Genomic DNA, 20,595 nt, shown 5'->3' with positions numbered 1-20,595 from the left:
GAAGTAGAGGTGTGTACGTGACACGAAATTGTCGTGACTCACGAAAATTTTTGTGACTCACGCGTGAGTCGTGCGTGAATACAAATTTTCTTTTCGTGAGTGTGCGTGAGCGTGAGTCCTACCAAACAATATCGTGCGTGAGTAAGATTTTTCCGTCGTGAGTGTGCGTGAGCGTGAGTAAAATATTACTCACGTGCACATCTCCACGCAAAGAAAAAAAAAACGTTTGGAAAACGTGTACCGAAAACGTTTTTCTTTTGTTAGAGTTTTTTGAATTGCTTCGAAAATTTTAAACTTTTATCACCAAAAAAATTCGTTTGTTACAAAGTTTTTATTTTTTCAATAAAAAAGTTATTTTTGAAACAACAACAGAGTCCATTTCGTTTATATCAAACACTGTTCTTTTCTGACTTTTGGTCTTTAATAAAACACATTTTACAGTTCAAAATTTAATATAGTACAATGTAATGTTGAACATTTTTTTCGGAATCTTCCGAACATATGTAGAAAGTATGTAAAAAAAAAAAAAAAAAAAAAAAAAAACTTTGGTCGAAGCAGGGATCGAACCCACGACCCTTGGCATGAGAGTCAGACGTAGCAACCACTGCTCCACGGTGCCAAACTAAATGTTTGTTTCTGTTAAATAAACTTTGTTTATTCGGTTCGTGGGCGCCGCAAGCTATGCTATATAAATATAACTTATATGGATATTTATCTATTGATGACCATAACAGGTACATAGCTCAGTGGCTAGTGTGTTGGCTTACAAAGTGCATGGTCCGCGGTTCGATTCTCCGTCCAGGCGAAAGGTAAAAAAATTTTAAAAATTTATAAAATCGTATAATTTCTTCTACATTGTTTGTATTACAGAAAAAGGTGCTAAGAACTAAAAATCTTCGTGGAAGTGAGAAAGATGTGAAGGAAAATGCAATTAGCCAGAAAAATTTTTTTTTGAGTTAGTCTTTATGAAATGGTTTTTACATCCTGGAAAAGAATAAACGTTTATCACAAAAAGTATATACTTTTCTTCCAAATACACTTCCTTACAGCGAAAAGCAAATGAGAAACGAACTTTGTTTGTCTAAAATTTCGTTTGGGAGGAAAGAAATATTTTTTTGCGTGTATATACGGAAGAGGTGCAAAATTGGCGCAGGAGCAATGATTTAACATGGGCTTGTCATAGGACGGATGTCCACCATTTCAACAGCCGTTGCACTGAATTGGAATCACTTTTTAAGGGTGTGATCTGAATTCAATGTTTTAGATGTGAATTACAAAATTTTGTGATATTTTGCCAATAAAATAATTTTTATAATTTTTTATGATTTTTAATGCATTAACAAAAAAAGTTAAAATTACTCACTAAAAATATGAAGAAGGGTCTTACAAAAATTGAAATTGAATTACAAGATCTTCCTGTGTAGGTAAAATAAAGAACATCTTTCGGAGGACATTTTTGCTTTTAAAGTTGTGCCTTTAGACGAACTTCCAATTTTGTTTGCTGGGATACCCAGAGATGGAATAAAAATACCAAAGTGATCACAATGAATAGAATAGTCTAAGTGAGCCCGAAATATCAAACTGCAAGTAAACCTAACCTAAAGTCCCAGTAAATGAACTGCAGACCGAAGCCGCAGTGATTTAACTGGAGACTGAAAACTCAGCTGCCGAATAATAAACTGTTTCAACTACTGAACAAAGTGTCAGTGGTTGAACCGCAATGATTAATCTGCAGTCTTCAATGTTTGAATAGTAAACCAAAAATTTTGAGATTAAACTGCAGGGACAAAATCTTAGGGATTGGTCTGTCGAACGAATCATCTGTGAGTGAAAATATATCTACAACTTCGGTTCTTGAACTGTACGCTGAAGTATCATTGAATATTATACTCCTCTAAGTTAGAGTTGGGATTTATAGTTCCTTTAATTGATCGCTCCTTTTAGTTACATTCCGTAAAGGGAACTTATTCCTTTTCACACTCATAGAAAAAATCATGCACGGCGTGCTCATTTCAAAACCATTTGTTCATGAAAGTGAATCAACACACATGTGGTGTCAAACTGAGAACAGACGGTGTCAATCTGACAGCGATAACTTGACACCATGCGTTGTCAAAACAACAACCAGCGTTCATGATCTGAAAACGTTATGGTTACGACTTTATAAACAAAATTAATAAAATGATTTCCGCTAGCGTGACTCGAACCTGTGTTTTTTGCACCATATGCGTTAACAGTCGCCTTAGCACATTGCACCACCGAGGAGTTGCCATAATAACGTCTAACGATTATTTTAAGACTTTTCATGGCCAAAGAAAAACGAATGCCGTTCATGAAATCGTGAACGCTCGTGGACGAAATTGTGACCATTCCGATTAGATTTTTTGTGAACGTTTCCGTTCCATTTTGTCACCGTCCGTTCACGACTATGGAACGTAATTTTTTCTATTAGTGCATAGTTCCTTAGTTCATTTTTATACCCTCCACCATAGGATGGGGGTATATTAACTTTGTCATTCCGTTTGTAACACATCGAAATATTGCTCTAAGACCCCATAAAGTATATATATTCTGGGTCGTGGTGAAATTCTGAGTCGATCTAAGCATGTCCGTCCGTCCGTCCGTCTGTCCGTCTGTCCGTCTGTCCGGCTGTCCGTCCGTCTGTGGAAATCACGCTAACTTCCGAACGAAACAAGCTATCGACTTGAAACTTGGCACAAGTAGTTGTTATTGATGTAGGTCGGATGGTATTGAAAATGGGCCATATCGGCCCACGTTTACGTATAGCCCCCATATAAACCGATCCCCAAATTTGGCTTGCGGAGCCTTCCGGAGCAGCAAAATTCATCCGATCCGGTTGAAATTTGGTACGTGGTCTAAGTATACGGTCTCTAACAACCATGCAAAAATTGGTCCATATCGGTCCATAATTATATATAGCCCCCATATAAACCGATCCCCAGATTTGACCTCCGGAGCCTCTTGGAGGGGCAAAATTCATCCGATCCGGTTGAAATTTGGTACCTGATGTTAGTATATGGTCTCTAACAACCATGCAAAAACTGGTCCATATCGGTCCATAATTATATATAGCTCCCATATAAACCGATCCCCAGATTTGACCTCCGGAGCCTCTTGGAGGGGCAAAATTCATCCGATCCGTTCATTGATCTGCCAACCAAAGCATCACGGATGAAACTGCAGACTGAAACTCAATGATTTAACAGCCTGCTAAACCAAAGTTTTTTAACTGCGGACAAAAGTCCTATTTATCCAAAATACAGGAATTCAGTTGGTCGAAGCCCTATTGTTTCAACTGTAGACCGATCTAAGCATTTCCACAGTAGAGGAAAGCATAAACTGGAGGGGGAAATCACAGAGATTGAACATTTGATCGAAACCCCAGTGATTGAATTTCATTCCGGAACTTCAAACAAACTCTTATTGAACGAACTGTAAATCATTTCAGCAAAAACAGCGTCGACAAAAAGTAGTGAAAATGTTCTGTTTGGATACGGAAGTAGAGGTGTGTACGTGACACGAAATTGTCGTGACTCACGAAAATTTTTGTGACTCACGCGTGAGTCGTGCGTGAATACAAATTTTCTTTTCGTGAGTGTGCGTGAGCGTGAGTCCTACCAAACAATATCGTGCGTGAGTAAGATTTTTCCGTCGTGAGTGTGCGTGAGCGTGAGTAAAATATTACTCACGTGCACATCTCCACGCAAAGAAAAAAAAAACGTTTGGAAAACGTGTACCGAAAACGTTTTTCTTTTGTTAGAGTTTTTTGAATTGCTTCGAAAATTTTAAACTTTTATCACCAAAAAAATTCGTTTGTTACAAAGTTTTTATTTTTTCAATAAAAAAGTTATTTTTGAAACAACAACAGAGTCCATTTCGTTTATATCAAACACTGTTCTTTTCTGACTTTTGGTCTTTAATAAAACACATTTTACAGTTCAAAATTTAATATAGTACAATGTAATGTTGAACATTTTTTTCGGAATCTTCCGAACATATGTAGAATGTATGTAAAAAAAAAAAAAAAAAAAAAAAAAAACTTTGGTCGAAGCAGGGATCGAACCCACGACCCTTGGCATGAGAGTCAGACGTAGCAACCACTGCTCCACGGTGCCAAACTAAATGTTTGTTTCTGTTAAATAAACTTTGTTTATTCGGTTCGTGGGCGCCGCAAGCTATGCTATATAAATATAACTTATATGGATATTTATCTATTGATGACCATAACAGGTACATAGCTCAGTGGCTAGTGTGTTGGCTTACAAAGTGCATGGTCCGCGGTTCGATTCTCCGTCCAGGCGAAAGGTAAAAAAATTTTAAAAATTTATAAAATCGTATAATTTCTTCTACATTGTTTGTATTACAGAAAAAGGTGCTAAGAACTAAAAATCTTCGTGGAAGTGAGAAAGATGTGAAGGAAAATGCAATTAGCCAGAAAAATTTTTTTTTGAGTTAGTCTTTATGAAATGGTTTTTACATCCTGGAAAAGAATAAACGTTTATCACAAAAAGTATATACTTTTCTTCCAAATACACTTCCTTACAGCGAAAAGCAAATGAGAAACGAACTTTGTTTGTCTAAAATTTCGTTTGGGAGGAAAGAAATATTTTTTTGCGTGTATATACGGAAGAGGTGCAAAATTGGCGCAGGAGCAATGATTTAACATGGGCTTGTCATAGGACGGATGTCCACCATTTCAACAGCCGTTGCACTGAATTGGAATCACTTTTTAAGGGTGTGATCTGAATTCAATGTTTTAGATGTGAATTACAAAATTTTGTGATATTTTGCCAATAAAATAATTTTTATAATTTTTTATGATTTTTAATGCATTAACAAAAAAAGTTAAAATTACTCACTAAAAATATGAAGAAGGGTCTTACAAAAATTGAAATTGAATTACAAGATCTTCCTGTGTAGGTAAAATAAAGAACATCTTTCGGAGGACATTTTTGCTTTTAAAGTTGTGCCTTTAGACGAACTTCCAATTTTGTTTGCTGGGATACCCAGAGATGGAATAAAAATACCAAAGTCCAAAGTGATCACAATGAATAGAATAGTCTAAGTGAGCCCGAAATATCAAACTGCAAGTAAACCTAACCTAAAGTCCCAGTAAATGAACTGCAGACCGAAGCCGCAGTGATTTAACTGGAGACTGAAAACTCAGCTGCCGAATAATAAACTGTTTCAACTACTGAACAAAGTGTCAGTGGTTGAACCGCAATGATTAATCTGCAGTCTTCAATGTTTGAATAGTAAACCAAAAATTTTGAGATTAAACTGCAGGGACAAAATCTTAGGGATTGGTCTGTCGAACGAATCATCTGTGAGTGAAAATATATCTACAACTTCGGTTCTTGAACTGTACGCTGAAGTATCATTGAATATTATACTCCTCTAAGTTAGAGTTGGGATTTATAGTTCCTTTAATTGATCGCTCCTTTTAGTTACATTCCGTAAAGGGAACTTATTCCTTTTCACACTCATAGAAAAAATCATGCACGGCGTGCTCATTTCAAAACCATTTGTTCATGAAAGTGAATCAACACACATGTGGTGTCAAACTGAGAACAGACGGTGTCAATCTGACAGCGATAACTTGACACCATGCGTTGTCAAAACAACAACCAGCGTTCATGATCTGAAAACGTTATGGTTACGACTTTATAAACAAAATTAATAAAATGATTTCCGCTAGCGTGACTCGAACCTGTGTTTTTTGCACCATATGCGTTAACAGTCGCCTTAGCACATTGCACCACCGAGGAGTTGCCATAATAACGTCTAACGATTATTTTAAGACTTTTCATGGCCAAAGAAAAACGAATGCCGTTCATGAAATCGTGAACGCTCGTGGACGAAATTGTGACCATTCCGATTAGATTTTTTGTGAACGTTTCCGTTCCATTTTGTCACCGTCCGTTCACGACTATGGAACGTAATTTTTTCTATTAGTGCATAGTTCCTTAGTTCATTTTTATACCCTCCACCATAGGATGGGGGTATATTAACTTTGTCATTCCGTTTGTAACACATCGAAATATTGCTCTAAGACCCCATAAAGTATATATATTCTGGGTCGTGGTGAAATTCTGAGTCGATCTAAGCATGTCCGTCCGTCCGTCCGTCTGTCCGTCTGTCCGGCTGTCCGTCCGTCTGTGGAAATCACGCTAACTTCCGAACGAAACAAGCTATCGACTTGAAACTTGGCACAAGTAGTTGTTATTGATGTAGGTCGGATGGTATTGAAAATGGGCCATATCGGCCCACGTTTACGTATAGCCCCCATATAAACCGATCCCCAAATTTGGCTTGCGGAGCCTTCCGGAGCAGCAAAATTCATCCGATCCGGTTGAAATTTGGTACGTGGTCTAAGTATACGGTCTCTAACAACCATGCAAAAATTGGTCCATATCGGTCCATAATTATATATAGCCCCCATATAAACCGATCCCCAGATTTGACCTCCGGAGCCTCTTGGAGGGGCAAAATTCATCCGATCCGGTTGAAATTTGGTACCTGATGTTAGTATATGGTCTCTAACAACCATGCAAAAACTGGTCCATATCGGTCCATAATTATATATAGCTCCCATATAAACCGATCCCCAGATTTGACCTCCGGAGCCTCTTGGAGGGGCAAAATTCATCCGATCCGTTTGAAATTGGGTACTTGATGTTAGTATACGGTCTCTAACAAGCATGCAAAAATTGGTCCACATCGGTCCATAATTATATATAGCTCCCATATAAACCGATCCCCAGATTTGACCTCCGGAGCCTCTTGGAGGAGCAAAAGTCATCCGATACGGTTGAAATTTGGTACATTTCGTTAGTATATGGCCTCTAACAGCCATGTAAAAATTGTCAAATTTTATTACTATAGAAAGTTTTGTCAAAATTCCATTTCTATAGAAAGTTTTGTAAAAAGTTTATTTCTATATCAATGTTTGTCAACATTTTATTTCCATAGAAAATTTTGTCAAAATTTTATTTCTATAGAAAATTTTGTAAAAAAATTATTTCTGTAGAAAATTTTGTCAACATTTTATTTCTATAGACAATTTTGTCAACATTTTATTTCTATAGAACATTTTGTCAACATTTTATTTCTATAGAAAACTTTGTCAACATTTTATTTCTATAGAAAATTTTGTCAAGATTTTATTGCTATAGAAAATTTTGTCAACATTTTATTTCTATAGAAAATTTTGTCAAGTTTTTATTTCTATAGAAAATTTTGTCAACATTTTATTTCTATAGAAAATTTTGTCAAACTGAATTATATACGTATTTAATCGGCCTTTTTTTTGTTTAATATATACCCCTTATGGACTAACTTACAATTTAGAAGACAGTGTTAAAAAGTTTTACGATACCTTGCCATCGGCAAGTGTTATCGCAACCCAAGTAATTCGATTGTGGATGACAGCCTTTAGTAGAAGTTCCTACGCAATCCATGGTGGAGGGTACATAAGATTCGGCCTGGCCGAACTTACGGCCGTATATACTTGTTCAATTTCGTTATCTATGTAAATATATGTCTAATAGCTGGATATAGTTTTCATATAGCGTAACGGGCAAATATTTCGCAAGCCATATAAGCCAGCAGAAGGAACTGTTGAACTAGAAAATCAAAAGAGCTGGAACTAGTTCCCGAAGTTCCTTAAAGTAATTAATTCCAATGAACTACGTCCATCCGGAATTATCCAACTATACTAAAGGTAGAATTGGTTTGTCCGAGATCCGAAAATATCTACACTGAAATACAGACCGAAACCGAGGGTTTGCCGATGACAATTTTATTAAAGTCTCAAGTTCCACTATTCGTTGGAAAGCCGCTGTTTTTTTGGGTAAGGTTATAGTTTTTAATTTTTATGTAAAACAATCACTCTTATCAAGAGATAACGTGGGTGGAAATATTTTAGGCATGTAATCGATGTCCGCGCGGAGGATACCCCCTTTCGGAGCCGTATATAAAGCTGTTTAATTACTATTTGAGGACGTACTGATATACATGATGTGGCAATCTAGAGGGAAATAAAATTATCAATTAATATAACGAATTACTACGCCCACCCAACACATAAAGCTAAAGTTGTTTGAACTAATACGATGCACCTGTTTGCTGTACATAATACCAACGTTATAAGGGAATAAACTTAGTACTGAGTACAAAATAGTCCACACAGACGTTTTTGTCGGAAACTTCTTGGGTCAAACAAATCTATATAGGGATTTATAATACTCTCCTCCACACCAAATCAAGAGCCAACGCAAAAACCTATAAAAATTATCTTTTATTTTGTAAATTATGTTCTTATGTCCAATTCATTTTAATTTTAAAGAAATTATATTATAAGAACTTATTCTAAAGCTTCACGTTCACAAAAACCTTTATGTAGTTCAGTAATTGCTAAAATGTCAGAAAAAAGTAATGATAATATAAAAACATATCTAAATATTCGAATGGATTCATTTACTTACTTGTTTTTTCTTCACATGCCATCATTTCCATTACACAAGGATTGGAAAATGTTTCAGAATGACCATCTGGATATTTACCACATACATGATCAAATTCTCTACTACAGCGCCTCGAACATGGATCCCCGGCTAAAACCAATGAGATGATCATCAATGAAATTAAGAATATTCCGAAAAATCGCATTTCGTCTATTAATCTCCAAATGAGATGAGTAATCCAAGAATACTGTAGTGTGATCGTAAAACAGTTGGAGATTTTATAGCAAAATCTTTTTGACACTAATTCAATATTGAATAATGCAAGTATGTCAATATGACGAGATAAGGTTTTAGACTAGCCCGGCTACATTGTAATCTATGCAAGTTGGAAAATCCCAAAGTAATTGTATATTTACATAGAATCTATTAAGTTGCGGAGATTGTAGTAAATCAATTTGTATACAACTTTTGTTCAAAGTTCAATGATTCTAAAAGTAAAAAGATTTTTGTTTAACATAAGATAACAAAATCTCATCAGGTCATTGATGTAAATTATACAGGCGCTATATTAGGGAAGGACAAAGAGAACTTTATATTTGTGAGTGAATCCATATGATAGTTCTCTTTATGAACTTCGACAATTGTTAAATGCATTTTGAGGCCTTTTATCCATATTCGAAATATATGAACTTCTTGTTTTACCCTAGTAGAGTCCCAGTAGGTTACAACTAATAACATAAACTCTTGAAAATATAGAAGCCTCAATTTTCATCTGATTTGTAATCTATATTTATTTTTTAGTCACAAAGAAGTATGGCGAATAACGTTTAAATCGGTTCATATTTCGATATAGCCCTCATATGGACCGTTATTGGTAAACTTCGCTGTTCATTTAAACATGGGCCCCATGTAGACCTGATTTGATTTTGATTTTGTCTCGAGACCGTATATGAATATAATTGTTGAAATGGTCCATCAGACCTATATGCTAATCCTATACAAATTTATAGAATCTAGGTTAATCAACTTTATGAAGAACAGTTCACTTTCAAGAGATCTAATTAGGAAAGTATGTTTCACCAAATCCGAGTCGAATCTTACCCATCACCATGAATCAAATATAATAGAAAGCCCTTTTCCATATGGAAGAAGATCGGTTCAAATGATACGCTTTCCTCTAAATCTCCAACATATAGAGATTTAGAGAAACCATTTTTCTTTGATTTTTAGAAAAATCTTAAACATCTTGTGTAAGTCTGCATGAAAATGATGCAATAAAGCTTTGATTTGAAATCTTAATTTGGTAGATTTTTACCCTCATTATTCTAAATGTAAAACCTGCAAATTGTACTTTTATTTTCGAGCAATTTGGATGAACAGTGTGCTCTCTATTCCCTCAAGAAGTGAAATCGGGACATTGGTCTATATGGAGCCTTTACTAAATAATCGACGGATAAAACTGAATTCGACACAAGTATTTGTGGTTAATATCAGGCAAATTGGAAAAAATGAGAGATTGGACTATATGGAAGCTATACTAAACCATGGATCTATACCCACCATATATGGTACAACTATTTTCGGACCAAAAATATCTATAATTATACATTTTCAGAAAAATCGGTTAAATTGGGATTTCCAGAAACCCAAGAAGTCATATCGGGAGATGTGAGATGATGCTTATACCAAATCATGGGCCGATGCACACAACACATTGTCCTTAAAAACGTCTATAAAGGGTGATACGGTCAAAATTTGGTCAAGGGAAAACGCGTGTAAATCGGTGAAATCGTTTACTTAAAAAATCAAATTAAATTTCTTTTTCAAGTTCAATTAGTATAAAATTCAGGAAAAATATTCAGTTAGGCTTTCGCTTTTCCAAATCCGAATTGCCGGGCCTCACGCTTGACACCTGCCATCAGATTTTGTACAGCCACCTTGTCCACCTTCTTCGCCGCAGAAAGCCAGTTTGCCTTGAACTGCTGCTCGTCCTTAGCAGTTGTTTTGGTCTTCTTTAGGTTCCCCTTTACAATAGCCCAGTATTTCTCAATTGGGCGGAGCTCTGGCGTGTTGGGAGGGTTCTTGTCCTTGGGAACCACCTGCACGTTGTTGGCGGCGTACCACTCCATGGCCTTTTTACCGTAATGACAAGATGCCAAATCCGGCCAAAACAGTACGGAACAACTGTGTTTCTTCAGGAAAGGCAGCAGACGTTTATTCAAACACCCTTTCACGTAAATTTCTTGGTTGACAGTCTCGGAAGCTATGAAAATGCTGCTTTTCAAGCCACACGTACAGATGGCTTGCCAAACCAAATATTTCTTTGCGAACTTTGACAGTTTTATGTGCTTGAAAATATCTGCTACCTTTCCCCTTCCTTTTGCCGTATAAAACTCCTGTCCCGGAAGCTGCTTGTAGTCGGCTTTGACGTAGGTTTCGTCGTCCATTACCACGCAGTCAAACTTCGTCAGCATCGTCGTGTACAGCCTCCGGGATCGCGCTTTGGCCATCGTATTTTGTTTATCATCGCGATTTGGAGTCACTACCTTCTTGTAAGTCGATAGTCCGGCTCGTTTTTTTGGGTCGATGCACGGTTGTATACGATACACCCAGCTTATTTGCGGCATCTCGGAGAGAGAGGTTAGGGTTTCGCTTGAAACTACCGGCAACTCTCTTTGTGGTCTCAGCGGCTTCCGGTTTTCGATTTCCCCCCGATCCAGACTTACTGGCTGTCGACAAACGTTCCCCAAACACTTTAATTACATTTGTAACGGTTGATTTGGCAACTTTTAGCGATTTTGCCAGCTTTGCGTGCAAGTAGCTCGGAGTTTCGCGATGCGCGAGCAAAATTTTGATACGCTGCTCTTCTTGCTTGGACGGCATTTTGACAACTGAAGAATGAATTCCAAAATCAAAATATGAGGGGTGTTCAGGTTTTTTAAATGCAAAATTGAAAGAAATACGTCAAGTTTATATTGACCAAATTTTGACCGTATCACCCTTTACATCAATTTTAAGGAAATAGGATAAAACCCAATACCCACCATATTCGGAACAACTATCGGACCTAAAATACCTCTAGTTGTCAATTTTCAGGAAAATCGATTAAAATTGAATTTCCAGAAGCCCAAAATTCAAATCGGGAGACCGGTCTATATTGGGCCTATACCAAAACCTGGACATACTTACCACATTCGACACACGAACTTGTGATATCCACCTCTAGATATCCATTTTCAGGAAAGTCGAATAAAAACTGCGGTTTCTAGAAGCCCAAGAAATCAATCGGATTTGGCGCAGCTATTTGTGGTCCTAAAAAACTCTACAAATCAATTTTAAGTGTCACTTCTAGAAGTCCAAGAAGTCAAATGGGCCGATACACACCACATTCGGCACTCCTATTTGTGGTCCTAAAATAGCTCCAGATTTTGACTTTCATGAAAATCGGATAAAAACTACTCCAGATTTCTGCTTTCTGGAAAATCTGATAACAACTACGGCTTCTAAAAAACCAAGATACTAATTCGGGAGTTCTTGGGCTTCTAGAAAATTGTATAAAAACTACCCCAGATTTCTACCTGTGGAAAATCGGATAAAAGCTAAGGTTTTTAGAGACCCAAAACACCAAATCGGGCAGTCGGGGCTATATTAAAACCTGCTCTGATATGGCACTTCTTCGAACATGACCTACCTGCAACCAAAAATTAATCTGTAGCGAATTTCAGGACGAAAGCGCCATTATTATAGGCTATAGCGTTTTTACAACAGACAGACGAACATGGTTATATAGTCATAGAATAATCAAGATATGTATACTTTATATAGTCAGAAGTCGATATTTCGATGTGTTACAAACGGAATGACAAAAATAAAAGATAAAAAAATATAAAAAATTGGAATTTGCAATTGCAAAAATCTCTTTAGTGTCATACAGAGTTCATGATGAGCACATTTGTGATAAAATTTTAAGAAATTCTGTATTATTTTTTGTGAAATACGAATTTAAATCTATTATGCTTCATTCGTGTATAATTTTTCGCTGTTTTTTCGTTCATTTAACTAACGCACAAAAAAAAAATATTAAAGTCAAGTAAAGTTTCTCATATTGGAGGGATTGCAACTAAAACATAATAATTTCCATGAAGTAAATTAAAAACAAGGGTTTTAGTATACTGGACCGTTCACCTTACCACGTTAACTCATTCTTACTTGACCAAACTGGTTGATATTTGATACAGGTGAATTTCTTGGTCAAAGGGAGAATACGAGGATTTTTGCCTCCTCGTATTGTCCCCCGAGGAAATGTGTTCAAAGAAAATTCTTGCATACAGATTCAGCAAAGCCAAATTTTCTGTCAGATATAGTTTTTGGCCAAAAAAATCATCCAAGTAACGATTTGTTTTTCCGGCTACCCTTGTATACTAACATTTTTTGTGTATATCACGTATTGGAAATATCGAGTGTACTTTAAGATACCAGAAAAAAATAACAATTTTGCATTAAATTTTCCATTTGTAGAATTTAATATAACCAGTAACATCTTCACATACAACACCATTAACCATTATCTCCCGTGTATTACTTCTTACAAGGTCCTCTGTTCACTTGAATAATATCTGCAAAATTTTGTTTAAAAAACTAAATTTTAAAATTTTTTATAATAAAAATCACCTCTCATACTCACCTTTGCCAGTCCTACAGGCTTCAAATCTCATTCTGCATGAATTAACATAGGTAACCTTTTTACCATCTGGTAATTGTCCACATACTTGACTATAATCCAATGGACATTCAGGCACACAGGCACCATAAACTGTGGCAAATAAGGTTAGAGCAATAAAAATAAAAATTTCCTTGAATTGCATATTGTGCGAAATTAAATTTACTGCGAAAATATACGATTTGTTTGAACTACTAAAATTACTAGAATAAATTGTCAAACATTTTACTATCAACGAATTCAGTTTAATAGACAAACGCGTATTTGTTTTTAGGCCATATTAATTGATAACACTTTGGTGATTGGTACTAGGGCTTGTCTATTTCCCATTGAACTCCACCTCTAGTTAGTTGATAACAATCCGATTCACTAAGTATGTATTTGTTGTTGTTATCGGTATCAATCAAATATTGCAGTGTTTTTAGCATTTTTTGTTTTTTTTTTTTATACTCTCCACCATAGGATGGGGGTATATTAACTTTGTCATTCTGTGTGTAACACATCGAAATATTGTTCTAAGACCTCATAAATTATATATACTGGGTCGTGGCAAAAAATAATAACCAAAATTTCATTTCTATAGAAAATTTTGTCAAAATTTTATTTCTATTGAAAAATTTGTAAAAATTTTATTTCTATAGAAAATTTGGTCAAAATTTAATTTCTATAGAAAATTTTGTCAAAAATTTATTTCTATAGAAAATTTTGTCAAAATTTTATTTCTATAGAAAATTTTGTCAAAATTTTATTTCTATAGAAAATTTTGTCAACATTTTATTTCTATAGAAAATTTTGCCAAAATTTTATTTCTATAGAAAATTTTGTCAAAATTTTATTTCATAGAAAATTTTGTCAAAATTTTATTTCTATAGAAAATTTTGTCAAAATTTTATTTCTATAGAAAATTTTGTCAAAATTTTATTTCTATAGAACATTTTGTCAAAATTTTATTTCTATAGAAAATTTTGTCAAAATGTTATTTCTATAGAGAATTTTGTCAAACTTTTATTTCTATAGAAAATTTTGTCAAACTTTTATTTCTATAGAAAATTTTGTCAAAATTTTATTATTATAGAAAATTAAATTTTTTTTTTCTATAGAAAATATTATCAAAATTTTATTTGCAAAGAAAATTTTGTAAAAATGTTATTTCTCTAGAAATTTTTGTCAAAATTTTATATCTATATAAAATATTGTGAAAATTTTATTTATTTAAAAATTTTAATTGTAAAGAAAATTTTGTCCATATTTTATTTCTATAGAAAATTTTGTTCAACTTTTATTTCTATAGAAAATTTTGTCAAAATTTTATTTATATAGAAAATTTTGCCAAAATTTTATTTCCATAGAAAATTTTACTAAAATTTTATTTCATTCGTTTTGGTTTGTTATTGTTGGTTTTGTTCTTTAATCATTGTTGTTGTTTTTGATTTCAGCTTAAAACCATTGATTGACTAAACTAGAAGTGTAGCTTAACCAACAGAGGAAAATAATGTTTGTCAAATTTATGGTTTTAAGCTGAAATCAAAAACAAAAACAATGATTAAAGAACAAAACCAACAATAACAAAACGAATGAAAAAAGAGGAAGCACGCTCAAAATAAACCCAACCAACTGCACTCAAATCGATGATTTGAGTGCAGTTGGCAAAGGACAGGAGATATGTTTGTACGAATTTATTTCGGCATAAGCCGGCTATCAATGTAAACGCTTTTTATAGAAGGTTCAAGTGTGGTTCTTTGTTGGTTCAAACAGTTCCATAAATCTTTAGCCTTAATTTTACAATTCAGCAGATGAAAATATATAAAAAAGTCACCTCTCATCAAATTTTCTGTGTAAACTAGTGTTTCGTGGTTATCTGTTGGAAAGTTATTGGTTTCCATTGTCATAAATATAGCATATACTAAAAAAAAAAAAAATATATATATATTATTTTTTACCACATTTATCCTGAAGTTTCATATTTGATACTTCACTGAAATAATTTCGAAATTTGTTTGAGTTTATTTAAAATATTAGTAGGGACAAGCGCCACTCTTCAAGCCAATAATTTTGCAAGCTGAAAAAAATAGAGTTACACATTATACGATAGCGATTAGAATAAAAATAACGTACGATCATTTCTAACGCAAGTCCATTATTCCATAATACAATCGTTGTCGAAGGGCACAGATCCATTATTCAAATCAGCGCATAGCGGTTTGGTCTCCCTTTTGCCTCTGTGGCTGTTTACCGAGGAGCACATAAGTGCCAATATGGCAATGAAGACAATAAAGAAACGCATTTTGTATAATAATGTTCAATTAATTTTAATTAATTAATTTCAAATATAAACTTCGCGGATTTATATCGCTCTATGAATTCCTTCCATAAGGCCAAACTGTCAATTAGGAATATTATTTGAGCGTTATGCCTCGATTGCGTGAAGCAATTCGTCTAAAAAGACTCAAAAGGTATTTTGTCAATTATTAGGTGATTAATCTTACGAGGGCGGTTCGGAAACATCTTAGCCTATCAATGAAAGAGACTAGTCAATTTTTAAAAAATATTTTTATTTTTCAATATAATCTTCTGAAACTTCAATACACTTAGTCCAATGCATTTCTAGCAATTCTATCCCTTGATTAAACTAGTTTTCTCAAGGTCTTCAAAATAGTGGTTTACAACTGTAATTGCATCTTCATTTGAGGTAAAACGCTTGCCAGCATGGAATATTTTTAGATTTGGGAACAAGTAAAAGTCACTGGGAGCTAAATCAGGAGAATAAGGTGGATGTTCAAGCAACTCGTACTTTAATTCGTTGATTTTAGCCATTGTTAAAACACTCTTATGCGCTGGTGCGTTGTCTTGATGAAAAATTATTTTTTTTTGTGTTGTAAGCCAGGACTTTTCCTCGAATTTGTACATTTACTTATTCCCAAAAGGTTGAAATAGTACTCTGAATTTATTGTTTTACCCTTTTGCAGATAGTCAATCAATAAAATACCTTTGAAGTCCCAAAAAACCGTTGCCATAACCTTACCAGCCGATTGAATTGTTTTTGCCTTCTTTGGGGCACTTCCTCCAGCTTCAGTCTATTGTTTGGATTGTTCTTTTGTCTCTGGAGTATAGTGGTGGTTCCATGTCTCATCAACAGTTATGAAACGACGCTTAAGATCCATTTTATTTCGCTTACCGACTGCTGTAAAAGTTGGCACAAAGTAATATAATTCACCATTCTTCAAGAGTACAAAATTTTATCGAATCGGTTCAGATTTAGATATAGCTCCCATATATATGCATCGCCCGATTTTTCTTTTATACACAAAAAAAAAAAAATCACGGAAAATTTTCCAATTAAAATGTTAAATGAGTTTTAAAAAATATTCAATTAAAAATTTAATTGATTCAACAAATTTTTTAATTGAAACAAAAATCAATCACAAAAATTAATTTTTTAATTGAATCAATTAATTTTTTAATTGATACTGTTAATTTTTTAATTGATACTGTCATTCCTGTGATTGAAGACACTTCAATTAAAAAAATAATTGGATTAATTAATTTCGTGATTGAATCAGAAACAAATTTTTTTGTGTGTAGTACTAACTGTATTTGCAAATCAGTTCATATTTTGTTATAGCTCCCATATATATGTATATGTTTCGCCTGATTTTGAAAATTTTTTCCCCTAAAGGTGAGTATTAAGTTCGAGTTTAGCGGCTGATTTTCACTAAAGTGAAAACTAAAGCAGTAAAAAAAAGTCATAAAATTATACATATTTGTTGCAGATTTCATTATAACTTGATTGGGAATATCCCAAAGCAAATTTTCACAAAGTTTGTATTCCTTAGAATGGATTATTAAAGAGAAGTAATCGTGAAAAATGACGATTTTAGCGGCTAACCTCGAACTTAATACCCACATTAATAATTATATTTTTGACCATGGTGGCCTCATTTATTAACCGATCTTACTCAAATTTAGCACAAGGTAATCTTCTTTAATATAAACCAAAGCTGCAAACTACCATCTAACTTGGTTCAGATGTAGCTATAGCTCCCAAATATGTATATTGCTCGATTTTACAAAATGTGGCCATAAAACCCTTATTTATTAACCGATCTCACTCAAAGCGGGCTTACTCTAATCTTCTATAGCATATGTGCAAAAAATCATGGATATCGGTTCACATCCCAGCAAAAAAATTTGGAAGTTCTTCCACAGGCACAACATTAAAAGCACTTCCAGAAGATGCACTCCCAATGAAGTTCTTTATTTTAACTACCCAGGAAGTTCTTTTAATTCAATTTGTCATGTCTTGTTTTTTTTTTTCATACTTTTAATGGGTAATTTTAACTTTTTTTGTTTCAAATAGGTTAAAAACAGAGTAAGAATTCATAAAATGGTACAAAACATTTAAATGTCTGAAATCTGAAAAAATTGTGAATTTTTGAAAATATTTTAGGTCAAACGTTTCCGACAAGTGTTAGAATCCATTAAAAATTATAAAAAATTCTAAAAATTATTTATTTGACGAATATCACAGAATTTTTTAATTTACATCCAAAACATTGAATTTGGATCACACCTAAAAAAGTGATGCAAATTCAGTGCAGCGGCTGTTGAAATGGAGGATTTCTTTCCTATGACAAGCCCATGTTAAATGCATCGTTTCTGCGTAAATTTTGCACCACTTCCGGATCCAAAAAGATCATTTGGGATTTCGATATAGCTCCCATATATACAGTGGATAACAAACCCGAGTACATGTTTTCACTTTTTGCAATCTTCACTAAATAGAAAATTACTAGTAGGACCCACAAATATTGGGTCGTTGATGATTGGAAATAAGTTAAATGGTCAGATGAGACAAAACTAAACCGTTTCTAATGTGATGAAGTCGTATTGTCCTTATAAGTGATTTAACTTCAAAATGGATATCATAACATGAAAGAAAAAAATATTGGGCTAAGGTCAACTTGACTTTAATAATTCAGAAAAGTTCTTTAAAATTAATGAAATTGTCTTTAAATTTGTTGTATTTTTTCCATCTGGACTACAAAGCAAAAAATCGTTCAAAGATAGAACATGTTTTTCAACACTTTATTTTAAAGACTTTTTTACTTGAAACATAGCATAATTTTTACTTGAAGTCGAGTTTGAATTTGGAAAATAAAATTGTCGTTAACTCGTTTTTAAAGGACTTTGATAGCATATGAAGAAAAAAAGCTGAAACAACGAAAAATTAAAATTTACTTCCTAGAAGCAAGTACACAAAACCCAAATTTAAAAGAGAATTGTGTCTTAAAAGTATCCTTACTTGTATTCTCCGCTTCTTTGGCTCGGAATCAATACTAAAATTGTTAAAGTAAAGAAAAAATCTTTGGAACCGGGCATGTTTTTTTTAGTGTAGAGTATCAATTAAATCTGCAAATTTTTATACAAATCTAGGTATAATTGGATTCTATAGGGTCTGATAACTTTAAAATATAAGTATAAAAATATACTTATATATTATTTTATAATATATACTTATATATTCTTATTCTTTTCTTGAATATAAAACTAATTAGCCTGCTTCTAAATAACAACACAAAAAGTAAGACACACCATTAGCTTTGATTTCTTAACGGTACAAATTAAACGCATAATTTACTTAAACTGTTGACCAAGTTATTACCGAAAAATCTATCAAATGAAATAACAAAATCGAAAAGCAAATTGACCAAAATTTGCTGTGGTAAAATAATCGAGACTAATTGCAAAATGTATAAGAAATAAATTCGATTTTTTTCCTCTAGAAAATGATGAAAAACTAAACCAGTTTCATGGAGGCCATATAAGTTAACACAAAAACAAATGAGGCTGATTTGAAGTATTTGACCAAAAGGTGATTTTTTTTAATACTCTGTATTTTTTTATACCAAACGCAGGAAACAAAATTATGCTTAGTAGTAGAATGTGCAGCAATTTGTATATGCAATATTTAGGTAATACATTTGGATTATAAATTTTTGGTCATTTGTTAAGTTCTTTTTTTGTGACAGATATGGTTTGACAAAAATTTAAATTGCTTGACAAAAGTGTTAAACTATGGTTGGGATTATTCTTTTTTTGGTCATGTTATGTGGAGTTGGATTGAACAAAGAATACAAGATTTATATTTGAAGGGAGAATGTTTGGAATGTTCGATTATGAAATTATCGATTTGTCTATTATACAAATAAGGCCTACAAGAAATTATAACATACTTCAGCAAAACAAAATTTATGAAAAACAAAAAAGGCTCATTAACACTTTCAGGCTCTTAGCTTTACTTTTAGGAATTTGTATAAAGTAACAAATTTATTTAAAATAGTGGTAGCAAAGAGCGTCACATTTTCCTAGAAATATATTTTTTGTTTTTATTTATATACACCGCAAGAACTCTCTTTATTAATTTTACGAAAATTCTTCATTAACTATTATTCGTGAATTGTTCATTAAAACAACGCAATTTTTAATCCATTTTCGTAAATTTTACGAAGAATATATCACACATATACGAAACGTCTACAAAATATTATACATTAACTCTTCTTCTACTTTTAACGAAACTTTCTTCAAATTTTATGGGTTTTGTGAAGAAGTTCTTACGAATTTGTGAATATTTTACGAAACATTCTGAGTTAAAATTTCTTCATAAAAAGAATGAAACATTTTCTTTGAAATAACGAAAAAGTTTCATTTAAATTGTGAAATTTCCGTTCGCGACATAAAATTGTGTTTGATAATGTGCTTGAGTGTATTCCTTTATTCAATTTTTTAATGTATGCCTATGCTACTTCTCATTTGGGTGACAGAATGCTGTGAATAAAAGTGAAGCACACTGAAAAAAAGCATGCCCGGTTCCAATGATTTTGTCTTTACTTTAAAAATTTTGGTATTGATTCCGAGCCAAAGAAGCGGAGAATACAAGTAAGGATACTTTTAAGACAAAATTCCCTTTTAAATTTGGATTTTATGTACTTACTTCTAGGAAGCAAATTTTAATTTTTCGCTTTTTCAGCTTTTTTTCTTCATATGCTATCAAAGTCCTTTAAAAACGAGTTAACGACAACTTGACTTCCAGTAGAAATTATGATATGTTTCAAGTTTATCGACTTGTGGACAAGGAAAAAAACTTTATAGTAGAGAATTGCGTTTTCCGTGCTAAGCAAAATTTGCATTCGTATTTTAAAGACATGAAATCGTTGACCTTTAAAATGAAGTGTTGAAAAATATGTCCTATATTTGAACGATTTTTTGCTTTGTAGTCAAGATGCAAAAAGGCAACAAATTTAAAGACAATTTCATTAAATTTAAAGAATTTTTCTGAATTATTAAAGTCAAGTTGACCTTAGCCCAAAATGTTTTTCTTTCATGTCA

The 20,595-nt window shown here is 33.3% G+C and overlaps 3 protein-coding genes and 1 long non-coding RNA gene across 5 annotated transcripts in view; 1 reads left to right on the top strand and 3 right to left on the bottom strand.

The window, feature by feature from the left end:
* cysu (peroxidase homolog) overlaps window positions 1–20,595 on the top strand; it is a 175,574-nt gene that overhangs the window by 136,560 nt on the left and 18,419 nt on the right. The window lies entirely within an intron of this gene.
* Window positions 8,302–8,802, bottom strand: LOC142230252 (vasotab-TY2-like). The gene is made up of 2 exons (XM_075301176.1): window positions 8,508–8,802; window positions 8,302–8,436 (listed from the first exon to the last, which is right to left on the bottom strand). Exons 1-2 carry the CDS (start codon window positions 8,689–8,691, stop codon window positions 8,387–8,389), a joined length of 234 nt encoding a protein of 77 aa, XP_075157291.1. The 5' UTR covers window positions 8,692–8,802; the 3' UTR covers window positions 8,302–8,386.
* LOC142229386 (tomoregulin-1-like) lies at window positions 12,979–13,425 on the bottom strand. Its single transcript, XM_075300259.1, has 2 exons — window positions 13,171–13,425; window positions 12,979–13,102 (listed from the first exon to the last, which is right to left on the bottom strand). The coding sequence occupies exons 1-2, from the start codon at window positions 13,349–13,351 to the stop codon at window positions 13,065–13,067; spliced, it is 219 nt and encodes a 72-aa protein (XP_075156374.1). The 5' UTR covers window positions 13,352–13,425; the 3' UTR covers window positions 12,979–13,064.
* LOC142219505 (uncharacterized) lies at window positions 15,220–15,501 on the bottom strand. Its single transcript, XR_012717609.1, has 2 exons — window positions 15,322–15,501; window positions 15,220–15,265 (listed from the first exon to the last, which is right to left on the bottom strand). It is a non-coding gene; the product is annotated as an uncharacterized LOC142219505 (long non-coding RNA).

This window comes from Haematobia irritans, chromosome 1, assembly GCF_050003625.1.
Source record: "Haematobia irritans isolate KBUSLIRL chromosome 1, ASM5000362v1, whole genome shotgun sequence".
Lineage (NCBI taxonomy): Eukaryota > Metazoa > Arthropoda > Insecta > Diptera > Muscidae > Haematobia > Haematobia irritans.
Note: the sequence above shows the minus strand (reverse complement) of the source record. Positions and strands in the feature narration are given on the sequence as shown.